This window comes from Cervus canadensis, chromosome 13 (genome assembly GCF_019320065.1).
Source record: "Cervus canadensis isolate Bull #8, Minnesota chromosome 13, ASM1932006v1, whole genome shotgun sequence".
NCBI lineage: Eukaryota > Metazoa > Chordata > Mammalia > Artiodactyla > Cervidae > Cervus > Cervus canadensis.
Genome location: NC_057398.1, coordinates 48,959,079 through 48,979,686, shown reverse-complemented (window position 1 = coordinate 48,979,686; position 20,608 = coordinate 48,959,079). Strand labels below are relative to the sequence as shown.

General features: G+C 33.9%; 1 protein-coding gene across 9 annotated transcripts in view; it reads right to left on the bottom strand.

The window, feature by feature from the left end:
* CDC42BPA (CDC42 binding protein kinase alpha) overlaps positions 1-20,608 on the bottom strand; it is a 295,068-nt gene that overhangs the window by 86,544 nt on the left and 187,916 nt on the right. For 7 of the 9 annotated variants that reach the window (XM_043484945.1, XM_043484938.1, XM_043484937.1 and 4 more), the window contains exons 12-14: positions 17,454-17,587; positions 11,565-11,807; positions 11,206-11,316 (exon numbers count right to left, since the gene is read on the bottom strand). In XM_043484945.1, coding sequence (XP_043340880.1) covers positions 11,206-11,316; positions 11,565-11,807; positions 17,454-17,587 — 488 coding nt within the window. The remainder of the gene's footprint in view (positions 1-11,205; positions 11,317-11,564; positions 11,808-17,453; positions 17,588-20,608) is intronic. The other 2 variants (XM_043484941.1, XM_043484944.1) reach the window with 1 other exon arrangement.

Below are 20,608 nucleotides of genomic sequence, written 5' to 3'. Positions count from 1 at the left end.
ACTCCACTGTATTGCCTTTGTTTACTTTGTCCACAAGGGTCCATCTAGTCAAGGTTATGTTTTTTTCAGGAGTCATGTATGGATGTGAGAGTTGGATTATAAAGACTCTTGAGAGCCCCTTGGACTGCAAGAAGATCCAACCAGTCCATCCTAAGGGAGATCAGTCCTGGGTCGTCATTGGAAGGACTGATGTTGAAACTGAAACTCCAGTACTCTGGTCACCTGATGCGAAGAGTTGACTCATTTGAAAAGACCCTGATGCTGGGAAAGACTGAGGGCAGGAAGAGAAGGGACGACAGAGGATGAGATGGCTGGATGGCATCACCGACTTGATGGACATGGGTTTGGGTAGAGTTGGTGATGGACAGGGAGGCCTGGCGTGCTGCGGTTCATGGAGTTGCAAAGAGTTGGACATGACTGAGCGACTGAACTGAACTTGTCATAGATGCTGTATCTATATATTTTCTTGTCAATACAAAACTGTCTTGATTACTGTAGCTTGATATAAACTTGAAGTCAATATTTCAACTGTGCTCTTTTCCTTTACTATTGTGTTGGCTATTTGGGGTCTTTTGCATCTCCATATAAGCTTCAGGCTTAATTGATTGATATCCACAAAAGAACTTGCTGGAATTTTGACTTACATTGCAATAAATCTATAATTGAAAATAGGAAGAACTGACATCTTGATAATACTGAGTCTTCCTGTACACGAACATGGAATATCTCTTCATTTATTTAGTTCTTCTTTGATTTATTTCATTAGAGTTTTATAGTTTTCCCCATATAGATCTTGAGCATATTTTGGTATACTTATATTTCAGTATTTCATTTCTGTGGGTGCTAATATTAACAGAATTGAGTTTTAAATTTCAAATTCCATTATTCATGGCTAGTATATAAAGAAGTGACCAACTTTTGCATATTAATCATGTACCTGCAACCTTGCTATAAATGCCTTATTAGTTCCAGGAGATTTTTGTTAATTTCTTTGATTCTCTACATAGACAATCATATCATCTGCTAACCAAGACAGTTTTATGTCATCCTTCCCAATATGGATACCTTTTTCATTTTATTTTCTTGTCTTACTGCACTAGCTAAGACATACAGTATAATGTTGAAAAGGAGTCGTGTGAGGAAAAATCATTGTTTTGTTCTTGATCTTAGTGAAAATTTTCAAGCTTCTTACATTAAGTAACATGTTATCTGTAGGTTTTTTGATAGATATTTTTGTCAAGTTGAGTAGTCTCCCTCTAATCCTAGTTTACTGAGTTTTTATCATAAATGGGTACTGGAGTTTGTCAGATGCTTTTTCTGCAGCTTCTGATATAGTCATGTGACTTTTTTAAATCAAATCAATGATACATTATATTGACTTTTAAAGGTTGAACCAGCCTTGCATACATATATGGGATAACATCCCATTTGGTTTTGGTGTATAATTCTTTTTATATATTGTTGGATTCAATTTGCTAATATTTTGAGGACTTCTCCATCTATGTCTATGACGCATGTTAGTCTATGGCTTTCTTTTCTTGTCCTTTTTCTGGTTTTGGTATTAGTATAATTCTGATATCATAGAATGAGTTAGGAGGTATTTCCTCTAGTTCTATCTTCTGAAAGTGATTATAGATAATTGGTGTGATTTCTTCCTTAAATATCTGGTATAATTCACCAGTGAACATATCTGGGCCTGACGCTTTCTGCTCTCGAAGGTTATTAATTATTGACTCAATTTCTTTAACAGGCAGAGCCTTTTCATATTATTTAGTTCTTCTTAGTCTAGATATGGCAGCTTGTGTCTTTCAAGGAGTTGGTTCATTTATGCTAGGTTATCAAATTTGTAGGCAAATAATTAATTGTCCATAGTATTTTTTTGTTAGCACTTTTTTTTTGTTAGCACTTTAATGTACATGGGTTGCACAGTGATGTCCTGTCCTTCATTTCTGATATTAGTGTCCTCTCTCTCTTTTCATCTTTATGTGTTTTATTTTACAACCAAAGTTTAAAAATATAGCAGAAAGCACAGCAGGCAAAACATAGATTAAACATATTCTTTGCAAAAAATTTACCACAGAAAAGAAAAATTTTTAAAGGTAATTATAAGTATACAAAATGATGTAAGTTATATTGATAGGTAATTCCCCTTCTTTTCAAGTTTCCAGTGGAATTATTAAATTTATATAAGGTATTCAAACTTCTGACACAAAATCTGGTCAAAAACCATATGAATAATAAAATCAGACTCATCTCAATGCAAATTTAACATAAAAATTTTTAATAAAATGTTAACATTTGTAACCTACTGCTGTACTGAAATTCAGCTATTATATGAGCAACTTATTCCCAGAATGTAAGAATATGTTCATGCTAGGAAACTTAATATAATTTCTCTCAAATATAGATAAAGAGACCCCCCCCTTTTTTTTCTTAATTAGCCTGGCCAGAGGCTTATTGATTTCATTGATCTTTTGTGGGTTTCTTTTTTTTTTTTTGACTTTAAAAGTAGGTTTTTATTGCTCACTTGAACTTTTTTTTAAGTTAACCAATTTATTTTAATTGGAGGATAATTTCTTTACAATACTGTGGTGGTTTTTGCCAGATGTCAACATGAATTTAATAAGCTTTGGTTTCAATATTTTCCTGTTTTCAATTTGATAGATTTTTACTCTAATTTTTATTATTTTTCTTCTGTTTACTTTAGATCTAACTTGCTCTTCTTTTTCTAGTATCCTAAGGTAGAAGCTAAGATGATTAATGTTAGATCTTTCTTCTTTTCTAATATATGCATTCAATGCTACATATTTCCCTCTAAGTACTGCTTCTACTACATCTGACAAACTTTGTTGTGTTTTCATTTTCATTTAGTTCAAAATATTTTTAAGTTTCTCATGAGATATTTTCTTTGACTCGTTTTATTTATAAGGGTGGTGCCTATTCCCAAGTATTTTGGAATTTTCCAGCTATCTTTTTGTTATTGACATCTAGTCTAATTCCACCGTGGTCCGAGAGCAGACAATGGACAATGTATGATTCCTATTCTTTTAAAATATGTTCAAGATTTGTTATGGTTTATTTTATGGCTTAGAATGTGGTCCATCTTGGTGGTTATCCCGTGTAAGCTTGAGAAGAATGTGTATTTTGCTGTTGTTGATCTATAGGTGTATCCTTATATCCATATGATTGATGATGATGTTGAATTCAGCTATGTACTTACTGATTTTATACCTTCTGGATCTGTCCATTTCTGATAGAGGGGTGCTGAAGTTCCCAAGTATGACAGTGAATTTATCTCTTTTTAAAGCTCTGCACTTCTGTCAGTTTTTACCTCATGCATTTTCATGCTATATTGTTTCACACATACACGTTAAGTATGCTAGGTCTTGTTGGTGACAAACAATGCCTTTCTTTACTTCTAAAAACTTTCCCTACTCTGAATTCCACCCTGTTTGAAATTAATATAGCTACTCCCACTTTCTTTTGATTAGCGTTATCATAGTTTCATTAAAGTCTTTATCTTATCAATAAGAGTTGTTTTCAACTCCTGGGCTGATCATTTCAACAACCCTGAGTCTGGTTCTGATGTTTGCTCTATTCTAACTGTGCTTTTTGACTTCCAGTGCAATTTTTTATTGTTAGGTCACCATGATGTACTGAGTAAAAAGAACTGCTGTAAATAGGCTCTTAGTAATGTGGTGGAAGTTGTGTGGGGAGGGGAAGTGTTCTGGAACCCTAAGATTAGATATCAGTATGTTATTGAGCCTGGGCTTCTGGACTGTGAACTTAAGACAACCTTGTCAGCTATTCTTCCCCATTTACCTGTTGGACAGGGTGACTACAGTGGGCTGGGCTGGGTTATTCCCCTTCTCTCAAGTTAGTTAGGTCTGATAAAACCTCAGCAAGTTAGGTTCTAGTTGAAGACACTCCTTGTTAAGAAGGACAGACTGCTCTGGTACATTTGACAACTGCTACCCCTACTGTTAGTACAAGGGGTATTTTCCTCTGACACTGTGAAAACCTGTAGAGCTCTAGGAGGTAAAACTGATGAAACTGTGAGGGCTCCCCAATGATGAGGGTCCCCTGGAGTTTTTGTATCTCAGACTTGTCTGCACTGGGCCACCAGCAATTTTTCAATTACAGTTCACGCTTCCCTGCACTGGCACTGCTTTCCTACAAGTGTTCCTGCTCTCCCAAGTTGTGATTCTCTTGATCTGCATGTCACTCTCTCCAACTTGGAGGGTAGGAGTTCATTCTGTGGTACTACTTTTCTTACAAATCTAAGAACTGTTGATTTTTCAATTTGTTCAGCTGTTTACTTGGTATTGGAACAAAGTGGTGATTTCCAAAGTTCTTACATGCTAGATTGGAAACTGGTAGTATTCTCTAAAGTTTTAAAATATAGGATCCTATTATCTGCAAATAGTTTTACTTCTTCCTTCTCAGGTTGGATGACTTCTATTTCTTTTTCTTGTCTAATTCCTCTGGCTAGAACCACTAGCATAATGTTAAATTGCAATGGTGGAAATGGGCATCCTTGTCACATTCCTAATCTAAGGGAAAATTTTTTTTGATCATTCATCATTGAGTATGATGTTAGCTGTAGGTTTTCCATAAATGCCTTTTCTCACATTAAGTACATTCCCTTCTATTCCTAGTTTTCTGAAAGTTTTTATCAGGAAAGAGTGTTGCATTTTGTGAAATTGAGATGACCATGTGGTCCTCCTGCTTACTTTGGTTCTTTTAATGTGATTTATTATATTGATTTATTTTCTTACATTTAAACACTCTTACATTCCTGGGATAAACCCCACTTTGCCATGGTTTATAAGCTTTTTAATATGACTTTGGATTTGGTCTGTTGGTCTCTTGTTGAGAATTCATGTATCTATATTCATTAGGAATACTGGTCTGTAATTTTCTTGTTACATTATTCATGCGGCTTTGGGATTACAGCAGTGCTGGCCTTAGGGAATGAATTAGGAAGTGTTCCCTATTCTTATATTTTGTGGAAGAGTTTAAGAGGAACTGGTGTTAATTCTTCCTTAAAAGTTTGGTTCAGTTCACTAGTGAAGCTATCTGGTCCTGGGCTCTTCTTTGTCAGGAGGTTTCTTATTACCAATTCATTCCCTTTGCCTGTTATAAGTCTGTTGAGACGTGCTGTTTTATCCTGCACTTCGATAATTTGCATGCTTCTCGATCTATCTACTTCATCTAGATTACCTTGTTGGCACAGAGTTGTTTAGAGTATTCTCTTATAATCCTTTTGCTTTTTGATGACAGGTAGCAACATCCATTTTCACTTCTGATGTTAGTTATTTGTTTCCTCCCTTTCTCTCTCTTTCTGTCAGGTCTAGCTACAGGTTTGTCAATTTTGCTGATCTTTCAGAGAATCAACTTTGGTTTCATTCTCTTTATTATTATTCTCTCCTCATTTTACTGAACTCCGCTCTAATCTTTATTTCCTTCCTTCTGCTAGCTCTGTTTCCTTTGCTCTTCTTTTTCTAGTTCTGTAAGATATAAAGTTAGGTTACTGATTTGAGATTCTTACTTTTTAATAGAAGCATTTACAGCTACACATTTGCCTCTGAGCACTGTCTCTGCTGCATCCCATGTGGTGTTTTCATTCGATTAGCCTACAGGTATTTTCTAATTTTCCTTGTGGTTTCTTCACTTGACCTAGGGGTTGGTTAAGAGTGCCTTGCTTAATTGGCACATATTTTAACATTCCAGTTTTCCTTATGATACTGATTTCTAGCTTCATTCTATGCTGAAATTGGAGTAGATACTTTGTGTGATTTCAGTCTTTTTAATTTATTGAGATTTATTTTGTGGCCTAATATCCGGTCTATCCTAGACAATGTGTCAATCTCACTTGAGAAGAATATGTATTCTGCTGTTGTTGCGAGGAGGGTTCTATATATGTGTCTGTTACTTACAGTTGGTTATATTGTTGATCAAGACATCTGTATCCTTATTTATCTTCTGTCCATTTTTGGAAGTGGGGTGCTACAGTTTCTAACTTTTACTCAAGAACTTTCTCTCTTTTCAATTCTATTGAAAAGTATTCTCAATGCAGTAAAGATTCCTATCACCTTTTAAAGGGGCCAAAATAAGTTTCAAAATTTACATGTATATACCTTTAAATTAAGACATTCCCATTTTTAGAAAATATCCTAAAGAAATGATAATAATCCTAAAATATAATGATAATATCCTACAATTATGATAATAATCATAGTTAACAGTTACCAAGTCTTTACTTTGTGCCAGGCCATGGGCTAAGTATTTTGAATGTGCTAACTAATTTATTGGGTAGTTTTATTATTACCACAAATTTTTAAAAGATACAAGAGATTATGAGTGCTTAATCAGTAGGTTAATAAATGTGATTTGAAGTCTTCAAAGCAGTAGTGATTAGTAAAGGAAAAAAAAAAGGGAAACTAGCAGATATAATGGTACTGAGAATGAGAAAACCTGGGTTTAAATTGTACTCTGTCATTTAAGACTGTAAATCCTAAACTCTTCTTAATTTCACTTTCCTCAAATGCAAATAATCTCTAAGATTTCTTCCAGTTTGCACCTTCTGATTCTGGTTTTTAACAAAAGCATCTAAAATAGTGCTGGAAGCAAAGCTGTCCCTGACTGAAAGTTATTTGAGATGGTAATGCAATGACTTCTATACACTAATTCTGTTCTAGAAGTCTAGATTTGTACGGAAGAAACATTTCTAATTTGGAAAGCTAAACAGGACCATGGAATCATAATTAATCAAAACAAAACAAGACAAATCAATCCCCAAAGCAAGAAATAAAATCTAGTTCATATTTGTATTTAAAGCAGAGAAAACTTACTTGCAACCACTATTATTCAATTTTCAGAGAAAAAGCAAGTTCTAGCCAATTCTACCACATCATTCATTCACTGATTTAACACACTTATTAAACAGGTATTAAAAATTTGGTCCTGTGCCAGGATAATAATATACCAGCCTATGCTTTCAATAAACTAAGTCATAGTTTAGATGGGGAGACATTTTGTGAATAAGTAATTATAATGAGCTATTATAAATTTATTAACAAAATTCTAAAGCACCACAGAATAAGGAATACTTAAACTTCCTCAAATGACATTCAACTTAATTCTTGTATTTGTTGGATGAATAAGACACTAGACTAGGCATGCCAGGAGTGTGTGGAGGTGGTGGCTGGCAGACAATGCTGAGGAAATGGGATATGCAAAGGTTAGAGTCAGGAAAAGGCAGACATCATATTCAGATTATAATTTAGTGTTACAGAAATATGATATCCATTTAATCATAATTCTCTCACTTTGACATACATAATAACATTATTATAGCTATTAGTAACTGAGCACATGTGATGTAGCAGCTTACATACATATATATGTACTCCTTGTATAAAACCAACAAGATCAAGATAGGGTTTTACAAATGAGAAAATTAAAGTCCAAAGAGACTAAATGTTTTGTCCAGCATTAAACAGCAAGTAACTGATGAGGCCAGGCTTTAAAACCAGATAGTCCAACTCTAGAACTGGCACAAGGATTTCCCTTCCTAAGCACTTCTGTTGAGATGTTTCAGTTCAGTTGAGTTGCTCAGTCATGTCTGACTGTTTGTGACCCCATGGACTGCAGCACACCAGGCTTTCCTGTCCATCACCAACTCCTAGAGCCTATTCAAACTCATGTCCATTGAGTTAGTGATGCCATCCAACCATCTCATCCTCTGTCATCCCCTTCTTTTTATTATTTTTTTTTCCACAAAGTTTATTTTTTTTCCATTTATTTTTATTAGTTGGAGGCTAATTACTTTACAGTATTATAGTGGTTTTTGTCATACATTGACATGAATCAGACATGGATTTACATGTATTCCGCATCCTGATCCCCGCTCCCACCTCCCTCTCCACCAGATTCCTCTGGGTCTTCCCAGTGCACAAGACCCGAGCACTTGTCTCATGCATCCAGCCTGGGCTGGTGATCTGTTTCACCCTAGATAATATACATGTTTCGATGCTGTTCTCTCAAAACATCCCACCCTTGCCTTCTCCCACAGAGTCCAAAAGTCTGTTCTGTACATCAGTGTCTCTTTTTCTGTTTTGCATATAGGGTTATCGTTACCATCTTTCTAAATTCCATATATATGCATTAGTATACTGTATTGGTCTTTATCTTTCTGGCTTACTTCACTCTGTATAATAGGCTCCAGTTTCATCCATCTCATTAGAATTGATTCAAATGAATTCTTTTTAATGGCTGAGTAATATTCCATGGTGTGTATGTACCATAGCTTCCTTATCCATTTGTCTGCTGATGGGCATCTAGGTTGCTTCCATGTCCTGGCTATTATAAACAGTGCTGCGATGAACATTGGGGTACATGTGTCTCTTTCAGATCTGGTTTCCTTGGTGTGTATGCCCAGAAGTGGGATTGCTGGACCCAATCAAAAAATGGGCCAAAGAACTAAACAGACATTTCTCCAAAGAAGACATACAGATGGCTAACAAACACATGAAAAGATGCTCAACATCACTCATTATCAGAGAAATGCAAATCAAAACCACAATGAGGTACCATTACACACCAGTCAGGATGGCTGCTATCCATAAGTCTACAAGCAATAAATGCTGGAGAGGGTGTGGAGAAAAGGGAACCCTCTTACACTGTTGGTGGGAATGCAAACTAGTACAGCTGCTATGGAGAACAGTGTGGAGATTTCTTAAAAAACTGGAATTAGAACTGTCATCCACTTCTGCTCCCACCTTCAACCCTTCCCAGCATCAGGGTCTTTCCCAAGCAGTCAGTTCTTCACATCATGTGGCCAAAGTATTAAGAGTTTCAGCTTCAGCATCAGTCCTTCTAATGAATATTCAGGACTGATTTCATTTAGGGTGGACTGGTTGGATCTCCTTGCTGTCCAAGCGACTCTCAAGAGTCTTCTCCAACATCACAGTGTTCAAAAGCATCAACGTTCAAAAGCATCAATTCTTCAGTGCTTAGCTTTCTTTACAGTCCAACTCTCACATCCATACATGACTAGTGGAAAAAGCATAGCTTAGACTAGACAGACCTTTATTGGTAAAGTAATGTCTCTGCTTTTTAATATGCTATCTAGGTTGGTCACAGTTTTTCTTCCGAGGGGAAAGCATCTTTTAATTTCATGGTGCAGTCACCATCTGCAGTGATTTTGGAGCCCAAAAACATAAAGTCTCTCACTGTTTTCATTGTTTCCCCATCTATTTGCCATGATCTTAGTTTTCTGAATGTTGGGCTTTAAGCCAACTTCTTCACTGTCCTCTTTCACTTTCATCAAGAGGCTCTTTAGTTCTTCTTTACTTTCATAAGGGTGAAATTTCATCACTTTCGTATGGTGAAATGCCATAACGGTGGTGTCATCTACATATCTGAGGCTACTGATATTTCTCCTGGCAATCTTGATTCCAGCTTATGCTTCATCCAGACCTGCATTTTGCACGATGTATTCTGCATATAAGTTAAATAAGCAGGGTGACAATATACAGCCTTCTCGATTTGGAACCATTCTATTGTTCCATGTCCAGTTCTAATCGTTGCTTTCTTGACCTGCATACAGATTTCTCAGGAGGCAGGTCAGGTGGTCTGGGATCTCCATCTCTTTAAGAATTTTTCACAGTTTGTCGTGATCCACACAGTCAAAGCCTTTGGTGTAGTCAATAAAGCAAAAATAGATGTTTTTCTGGAACCTTCTTGCTTTTTTGATGATCCAGCGCATGTTGGCAATTTGATCTCTGGTTCCTCTGCCTTTTCTAAATCCAGCTTGAACATCTGGAAGTTCATGGTTCACATACGGTTGAAGCCTGGCTTGGAGAATTTTGAGCATTACTTTACTAGCATGTGAGATGACTGCAATTGTGCAGTAGTTTGAACATTCTTTGGCATGGCCTTTCTTTGGTATTAGAATGAAAACTGACCTTTTCCAGTCCTGTCGCCACTGCTGAGTTTTCCAAATTTGCTGGCATATTGAGTGCAGCACTTTCACAGCATCATCTTTTAGGATTTGAAATAGCTCAACTGGAATTCCATCACCTGATTCACTATCTTTGTTCATAGTGATGCTTTCCAAGGCCCACTTGACTTCACATTCCAGGATGTCTGGCTCTAGGTAAGTGATAGCACCATAGTGGTTATCTGGGTCATGATGATCTTTTTGTATCGTTTTTCTGTGTATTCTTGCCACCTCTTCTTAATTTCTGCTTCTGTTAGGTCCATACCATTTCTGTCATTTATTGTGCTCATCTTTGCATGAAGTGTTCCCTTGGTGTCTCTAATTTTCTTGAAGAGATCTCTAGTCTTTCCCATTCTATTGTTTTCCTCTATTTCTTTGCATTGATCACTGAGGAAGGGTTTCTTATCTCTCCTTGCTGTTCTTTGGAACTCTACATTTAGTTGCATATATCTTTTCTTTTCTCCTTTGCCTTTAGCTTCTCTTCTTTTCTCAGCTATTTGTAAGGCCTCAGCAGACCACCATTTTGCCTTTTTACATTTCTTTTTCTTGGGGATGGTCTTGATCACTGCCTCCTGTATGTCACGAACCTCTGTCCATAGTTCTTCTGGCACTCTGACTATCAGATCTAATCCCTTGAATCTACTTGTCACTTCCACTGTATAATCCTAAGGGATTTGATTTAGGTCATACCTGAATGGTCTAGTGGTTTTCCCTACTTTCTTCAATTTAAGTCTGAATTTGACAATAAGGAGTTCATGATCTGAGCCACAGTCAGCTCCTGGTCTTGTTTTTGCTGATTGTATAGATCTTCTCCATCTTTGGCTGCAAAGAATATAATCAATCTGATTTTGGTATTGACCATTTGGTGATGACCATGTGTAGACAAGACAGAGGGTCTAAGACATCTAACCATGCCTCCCATGAGATTACCATTACCAATGTATCTCACCCAGGTATGCAGACCTTCATAAATATTTTAACTCCTTCCTAACAGATTTCTCCACTAAACAGAGCCTTTCCTTTCCTTGCAGCATGATTAAGAAGTCTAACCAGCTTTCTGCTGATGAGAACTAAGAATACTATGTTTGAAGGGTGGCTAGTTTTTACTCCATACCAAAAGAAGCACACAACTAGTAATCCTGTTAAGCATAAAGGGGAGAAAATTAATTCAACTTGATAAATATGAAATCAAAAGTTACCTTCAGTCCCTCTAGTTCATTCTCCAGTTGCTTAGAATAGTGCTCACTCTGTTCACGCAATTTCCTGTCTTTAGATGCCTCAGCAGCCACAGCTTCTGTACGAACTTCCAGCTTTTAAAGGAAAATGAAAAAAGCCGATTTTATGATTATAATTGTTTCTGTAAAATGTTTTCCCCACGAGAATTTACCTTGCAATAGGGAGATAACTCAAATGTTGAAATTCATATTAAATAACATTATCAAACTAAAAAAAAAAACTTTTTTCAAAAATTAAATGAAATATATATTATTTCACTAGTCTGAAAAAGCAGCTTTAATCACTACCCCATGGCCACTACAAAATTTGCCTGACTACTAACCTCTTTTTTTGCTCTTTCTGTTCTGCGCAGTTCTTGCCTTAAGCTTTCAACTTTTTGCATCACCAGGTCCACCTCTTCTTCCTTATCTCGGACATGGCGAGCAAGTTTCTGTTTTTGGGTGTGCAATTCTGTTAGCCGCTCATTGATCTCCATGAATTCCTGCATGGCCAGTTTCCTCTGACAGTGTGCGTCTTTCAGCTCTTTGGATTGGTTTTTTAATCGCTCACTAGCCTGGACTAGTTCCTACAGTTTTGTAAAAAGAATATAAGTTACCAATTCTGCAACCTAGGGACCAAATTTGGCCATCAAATTAGCTATCATGAAGCCAAGAAGAGCCAAAATTATTCACCTTGGAATAAAATTAAAAGAAATGAACTACTTTTGAACAGATACTAGTAGCATGGTACTCTGTTCATATTTTCAATTTCTTATGCTAACATTTTAACTGAAAAGATATAACCTGATTTATCTTAGTTTCAATAAATAAATGATACAGAAATGAAAGATACAATGATCAAAATAAAGATTTTGTGAAATGTAATGGCTATCCGTAAGGTTTAAAAAATTATATCAAATGATTACAAATGATAAAAACAAGGGTTATATTTGATGTGGGGACTTGGGCCAGCAGCAAAGAGAAAAGCTAAACTCTCTAATTAAAGTGAGAAACTTAGAAGGGGCTAAAGTAGACTTGGGTCAGTAGAATCACCTGTCTCCCAGCAAAAAGAAATGCAAATCTTCTTTGAGGAAAAGAGTCTCAATGAAATCTAGGGTATGTTTTTTAAGAGCATACAAATATGAGCTCACAACCATAGATTATCCAAACACTCAAAGGAAAAACAACTATAAATAAACATTACAAACAATAAAAATAAACCCCAATATATTTGACTATTAGAATTATCAGATACTAATAGATTGCTATATATAAAATGAACAAATGAAAGGAAATTATAAAAACAGGAAAATGACAAAGGACTAAAATGATCAGGCAAAAAGACTATTGAAGTTGTTTATAAAACAATTTTATAGAGCATTTAGAAGTGAAAAAAATAAGAGAGGTTATAATCACAAATCTAGAAGAAATCAAAAAAGATAAAAGGATGCAATGAAATATTTTAATCCAATAAACTTTTCAACTTGTGAAATGAACAGATTCCTACAAAACTAAATCTATCAAAACTGTTTCAAGAAGAAATAGAATGCCTGAATAGTTCTATAACAATTAAAGTAACCAAACCAATAGCTAACAAAATTTCCTCATCCCCCCAGTGTGAAAGAAATCTCTAGGCTCATATGATTTTACAGATGATTCCCAGTGTTTCACGGAACAAAATGTTTCTATTATACAAATTTTTCTAGAGAACAGAAAAAGAGGCAGTGCTACTCAGCTAATTCTATGAGACCAGTATAATCTTTATATATATATATATTTTTTTTTTTAAAAGAAAGATAATTTGTTTTCTTTAGTAAGAAAACAAATTTAAAAATCCTAAAAAAATGACATTAGCAAATAAGTTCAGTGATATAATATAAAGCGGATAAACATGAATTCTGGAATTCAACTCCCTGTGGTGAAATTCCAGTTTGCCCACTTTCTAGCTCTATGATCTTGAACAAATGCACTTAGCTTCTTTGTGTGGGATCTCACCATTTATATAAATACTATAACTACTGCTGCTACTACTATTATACCTTAATACCTAAATCATAGGGGTCTGTAAAAGATTAAATGATCTAATATATACATAAAGCATTTAAAACAGTACTATTAGAACAGATACAACATAACTGCTTCCTGTATTATCATATTAATATTTAGCAGACAATATATGGGTAATATAATTTTAACCCAGAAAAGCAAAAATGTTTTAACATTAGAAAACGTCTATAAACATAAGTCAGAAAACCAATTGATTAAAGGAGAACAATGATATAATTCCATCAATAGGTATTAACAAATTCCTAGAAATCTGCTGTAGTACTGTGCAAAAAAACACATTTAATAAATTCAATACCCATTTTGATCAAAATGATTAGCAAAATAAGAACAGAAGATAACTTTCACCAAAAACTTAGAGAAAACATTATTATTAATGATAAAATAGTAAAGGTATTTTCTTGAAATCAGGAATAAGAAGGGGATGGCTGCTATCATTACCTCTATTGAATGTCATATTTGAGGTCCTAGCTTATACAGTAAGACAAGGAAAGAAAAAAAAGTAAACAAACAAAATTGTCAACATATTAAAACCTTAAAGAATCTCAAATATATTACTACAATAAGAGTTTAGGAATGTTGCTAGGACAGAATCAGTAAGAAAGTAAAATTTTAAAGGTACAATTTACTGGGGACTTCAACGGTGGCTCAGATGATGAAGACTCTGCCTGTAATGCAGGAGACCTAAGTTTGATCCCTGCATCAGGAAGATTCCTGGAGAAGGGCATGGCAACCCAATCCAGCATTCTTGCCTGGAAAATCCCATGGACAGAGGAGCTTGACGGAGTACAGTCCATGGTGTCGCAAACAGTTGGGCATGACAGAGCAACTAACACTTTCTTTTCACAATTTAATATATGAAAATTTAGGATAATAAATTTAAGGAGAGGCAAACAAGACCTGCATAGAATTTTATGGAGAAACATTTAAAAATACCTTAAAGATACACAGATATACAATGTTTGTAGATAAAATAATTTTATGTTTTTGTATGGTTAGGCCTTTCTAAGCAGATTTTATTGAAACTTAGGACATGAGCAAGTCTTTATGACTAATTTAGACAGTGAGAAAACTGCAAAGAGGTTTAACTCCTCGACTTATGTGTTTATATTTCAAGGAGGGGCTGAGAGAGAGATAAGAGCTAGGACCAAGGAGACACCCTCTTTTTAGAAATGGAGAGTTGGACTTATCTTTTCACTGGAGTGACTCATTTATATTTCAAAGAGTCCTAGACTCTTCTCTTTAGGTTTCCAAGGAGACCCTCAGAAAGGTGGGTAGAGATAGAGGGGAAGCAGGAAGCATCTGCCTCTCTCCTCTGTATAAACACCCTCATTCAGTTTTTTGGGACTCCTTCTCCTTGAGTTTTCTTTCTGAATGCAAACGATAATAATCTTGCCTTGCTCTTGAAATCCTGTGAGCATTTAGAGTGATATTAATAAATAATGGATAAGAACTTAAAGACTCAATATTATAATGATGTCAGTTCTCTTGAAATTGCTCTATATAGGTTTAATGCAATTTTAAACAAAATCCCATCACAGTCTTCAAGGACTAGAGAGTTGAATAAATGGAAATTTAATATATGAGAGAGGTGATACTGCACATCACTGAGGGAAGGACGGCCTATTGAATAAATGAACAGCTGGCTAGCTATATGGGAAAAAGTGAAATTGGATCCTTAACTCATATGATACACAAAAATAAATTTCTGATGCACTAAAAACTTAAATATGAAGACCAAACTTATAAAAGGTCAAGATAAAAATTAAGGAGAAATGTTTTTTTACCTCAGACTTCTTATATAAGCCAGCAAATGCAATAATCATAAAAATAAAGATTGATGAATTTGACTACTTTAAGACTAAAAACTTTTTGCTATTCAAAGGATCCTATAAAGAAAATGAAAAGACAAGCCACTAACTGGGAGACATCAGTAACGTATATAATTGACAAAAGATTAGCATGCCAGAGAATTTCAAGAACTCTTACAGACCAATAAGGAAAAGACAAACAACCCAACAGAAAAATGTATGAAGGATATTAAGAGGTTATTTCACAAAATAAGATACATAAATGATAAAAGGACATGTGTGGAGCTACTTGAACTCGTTAGTAATTAAAGAATGCAAATTAAGGCCATACTAAAACATCATTTTAGGCCTAAAATGTCAATTTAGATTAGGTTTTTCAAAAATAACATTTCTAATAATATAAAGTAAAGTTGAATATAAAAATTCCTATACACTACTGGTGGGTGTATAAATTGGTACAGCCAGTGGAAAATGATTTGACATTATCATAAAAAATGGAATATCTGCATTGCTTATGACCCAGTTATTCTCTTTGGGTTTGTGTGTGTGTCTGCGTGTGTATCTGGATATATGTTCAAGAATGTTCACAGCAGCATCATTTATAGTATTTATCAATTATCAGCAAACTAAATGTCTGCAAACAAAAAATTAGATAAGTAATTGTGGGTTTTGAAATAATGGTGTATTTTATAGCAACTAAGTGAATGATCAACAGTTATATTGATGAATCTTAGAAACAAAGCTGAGTGAAAAAAAAAGCAAATTGTGAAAGACTGCATATACTATTTTACAAGCTTAAAAACAAGCAACACTAATATACAGTTTTGAGATACACTAATATGTAATAAAATTTTTTTAACTAAAAGAATGATTAACATAAAATTCAAAACATTGTCAGGGAAGTAGGGAGAAAGGGAAGGAAATGACTACCCAAGGCTATGCCATAAAACAGGTAATGGTCTATTTCTTAAGTTAGATGTTAGATTCATCCATTATTTATCTCAAAACTTATATAATGTTATATAACATTGTAACTTTATATATATGTATATTTATACATATAATGTTACATTTATTTTGTATATGCCTCAAATGAAAAAAATCTTAAAAAGAATATCTGCTGTCTGTAGGGTATCAGACAAATCATTTAAAATTCTTTATTGATATGTATTTCATTTTAGCACTATCCTCTTCTCAGAATATACTAAAGGAGTTTTAATATCAAAACTTACTAAAAATTGGCAAAGTAACCATAAATCTAGATATCAGATGCTCATCTTTATTATGTTAACTAAGTTTGGCTGAGTAATCCTACCTTTAAATACATAATAATAACCACTAATAAAATAATATTACTAAAACAAATAGGACCTCTGCTATAAATTACAAATATTATTAAATTACCATGAATATAAATGAATCTGTACCAAACACTGTTTGAAAATGAATCAAGAAAAACATAAAAATATATTAATGTAATTCACTTTGACCTTCATAGCTTTCTCTGTTAATCTTTTTGACTAGCTTCAACAGCAAAAGGTTATTTTTTTTATTTTTAATTATCTCCATTTCTTTATGGGCAGCAAGACTTATATCTTCCCCAGAAGTACTTCATCTATATTATCTATGAATTATATACAACATCACTGAATACAATTTACACTATGTCATAAACCACTCATTTCTTTTCTGTGTCGGCTAGTATTAGTTTCAACATCTTAAAATTTGTTAATGAAAGGCAAAATACACACAGTGTGTCATTGAAGTATTTTTCTCTAGTGTTCAAATATTACATACTCTATGGGACTGTGCTACAGTGTCCTAGCTATTAATAAATTTTGTAGATGTTTATAGTAATATTTATATGTTCACAAAGTTCTTAACGAAAATAACTTTAGCTTATTCATCCATGCTTTGAAAGATAAACTGACATCTAAAAAAATGATTAAAGAATTAAAGCAATCTTCTATCATAATCTTTTAGTAATGTTCATATTAGCAAGTCACAGTGAAAATATGCCTGTATTTTTCACTTTTCCATAGACACTAAACAGATTTTTACTATTCTCTCATTTCTTCATGATATTTCTTTTTCAGTAACATTTAATCAAGTCCTTTGATTATTAACTCTCCAAAAGAACAAAAGATTCTGCACTTTGAAGCCTCAGGAATATAAAGGTTTCTGTGTAATTGCCATTCATAAAATGTCATACACCAAAATATTTCTTAAATTTTTAAACCAACATTTTACAGATAAAATATAGTATAATTATTATAATTCATTATAAATGCTTTCAGTATACAAAGTAAACAAGATTAAGAATTCAGAAAAGACTTTAACCAATCTATGTATTTTTACCTTATTTAATTCTTCCCTTTCTTGTTGTAATGTCTTGATTTGTTTTTCATAAGCCTTGATTTGTCTAAAAGCATCATCTAATTCTCGCCTCACAGAATTAGCTTCTTCAAGTTGCTGTTCCAAGTGACTTGATTCTAAAAATAGGAGACAGTGTTTCATTTACTATTTGCATAAAGACACTCAACACCAGCCATTTATAATAAATCTTCAAAAACAATCACTGAGTTGCTTTAAACCAAGTAAAGTAAGTATCTTGAAATTGGTATTTAGCTTATTGACACCACAAGTCACGGACTCATGACAACTAAATGCTTATCAGTTCACTGTAAAAATGGTGACTAGGCAACGCCAGTGTGAAGAGTAAATTTCATGTGCAAAGATTTTGCACAAAATTTATGTGCAAAAATATCTTACATATTTATTAGAAAAAAGGCCATACTTTCAAAAAACAGTAACTTCAGAACCAATTAAAAACTTAAAACTAGTAAAAAAGAACACAATCAACCAAACAAAACAGGTACGTTTTCCTCTACTATTAGTTAGCATTCTTCATTGATAATCCTCAAATTACTGTATGATGGTTTTGCTTCTAAAGCTCCAAATCACCCTGCTTGGTTTCACTAGCGGTGAGAGAATAGCTCTGATTTCTACAAGTAAATATTTGAAATAGGCTCAGGGAGTTGAGTAACTTGCCTAAAGTGACATTGCTAAATGAGGATCACAGTCAACTACAGCCCACCAATCTTACATCAACTCTCCAATTAAAAAGGTAATGCAATAAAAAATATTTAACCATTATCAGGTCAAAAGAGTTATTAAAAAATTATTAATGTTAACATATGCATATGTAAAATTTAATAAGTTGATATAAAATATCCCTGGCATTAAAAGTAAATTAGCAAATCAAATAATTAAAGCCAGTGAAAACAGAAATCTAAGCACATTGTTAATTTTGTTCTAGATATTTTCTATTCTTTACAACCTTGTTACTTTGAGTGTCAACTCCATACAAGTAGCATTAGCATCCTCTGGGAGCCTGTTAGAAATGCAGAATCTCAGGTCCCACATCAAACCTAATGAATCAGAATCTATATTTAACAAGATCCCCAGGTGGCTCATTTGCAAATTAAAGGTTGGGAACAAATGCACAAAGCATTGCACATTGTTGAGTGTGATGTTTTCAATAAATGAAGAAGTGTTTATAATACATTAATCCTGTTGAAGAGCATTTCGTTTGCATATAAAGTCCTGGTTCTAGATTCCTTAGATTTATAAAAGCTTATCTATATTAGGTATTATGAAGTCTAAACACATTTATAGATAGCATAGTTTTTAGCAATTTTGAAAATATCTGCAAAGTTATATTTAATTAGTTCTCATTTTGTCTTAATAGTATGTACTAAGAAATGTTTTCTTTGAAGAACAACAGAAAATATCAATGGATGTTTAATCTTAAAGATCACAGATTTATATTCAGAAAATTACATTTTATCATTTTTTAAAATTTCAGCAGTTCATGTGGGAATTTTTTTGTTTATACTAATTTCTTTCAAATATCTTTTTTTTGTTATTTTAAGTTTTCAGCATTTTTAGAATTTTAACAATTTCTAAACTAGGTATCAATTTAGTTATTTCTAATAACTTGGAGTCAAAATTTAGTATGCAAAAAAAAAGAAAGAAAAAACAAAATTTAGTATGTGTCAGCTGATTTCTGTCATTTTGGGGATCATTTTAATCAAATTTTATGGGTAAGCTATATCAATCTAGAGTAGAAGTATGGTACATTTAGTAATGCCTTCTGAGAATGCTCACTTCTTTCTTCTACCTTTAAAAGCTCTTCCCTAGCATGCTAAAATTTTTTGCAAATTATTGAGTCTTTCACTTATCAAAACTGCTCTTCGTTAGAAACAAAAAAAATCAGTATTTCATAAAATGTCTGTATCATATAATCTTTACAGCAAAGTGTATTAAATGTGACCATTTCAATACTCTGTAAGAATATTTTTATTGTTTTATTCAATACAGGTTAAATTTAAGTTTTATCCCAGCCATTTTTTTTCAATTTATTTTTATTAGTTGGAGGCTAATTACTTTACAATATTGTAGTGGTTTTTGCCATACATTGACATGAATCAGCCATGGATTTACATGTGTTCCCCATCCTGATCCCCGCTCCCACCTCCCTCCCCATCCCATCCCTCTGGGTCTTCCCAGTGCACCAGCCCTGAGCACTTGTCTCATGCATCCAACCTGGGCTGGTGGTCTGTTTCACCCTTGATAGTATACTTGTTTCAATGCTATTCTCTCAGAACATCCCACCCTTGCCTAGCCACTATGCAGAACAGTGTGGAGATTCCTTAAAAAACTGGAAATAGAACTGCCATATGAGCCAGCAATCCCACTCCTGGGCATACACACCGAGGAAACCAGATCTGAGACATGTGTACCCCAATGTTCATCGCAGCACTGTTTGTAATTGCCAGGACATGGAAGCAACCTAGATGTCCATCAGCAGACAAATGGATAAGGAAGCCATGGTACATATACACAAAATGGAATATTACTCAGCCATTAAAAAGAATTCATTTGAATCAGTTCTAATGAGATGGATGAAACTGCAGCCATTTCATGTTAGAAGTTTTACAATGAAGTTGTTAAGGAGATATACAAAATACACGTCAGATTTTCATGATTCATATTTCAGACACTTCAGAAATGCCTAAAGAATTAAAAATATTCATTTAAACAACATCAGGTAAATTATGAGAAGAAGTACATGAGGAAATGTACTGGATAAAGAAGTTGGAGAAGACAAACCTACCCAATTATTTATAAAATCCTCTAATATGGAGAGAAGTATAGCACCTGTAATTTGGAATACACAGTATATCAACCCAAAGGGAAAAAAAAAATCAAGGAAAGCCCAGAATATACTGAACTTTGGCCAACTATTGTAAAATGGCTCAGGCAGAAGGACCTTCACTTTCACTACAACAAGGAGTTAATTCAATTAAAATTATGAAAGAAATCCTTAAAGACTAACGAAAATATCTATTAAATATATGTCAACTTGATTTAGTCAAAACAATTAGATGAAATTATTTAAAATCAGTTTCAGTGAATAAACAGAAAAGCAATACTAGGGGAGTGAAATT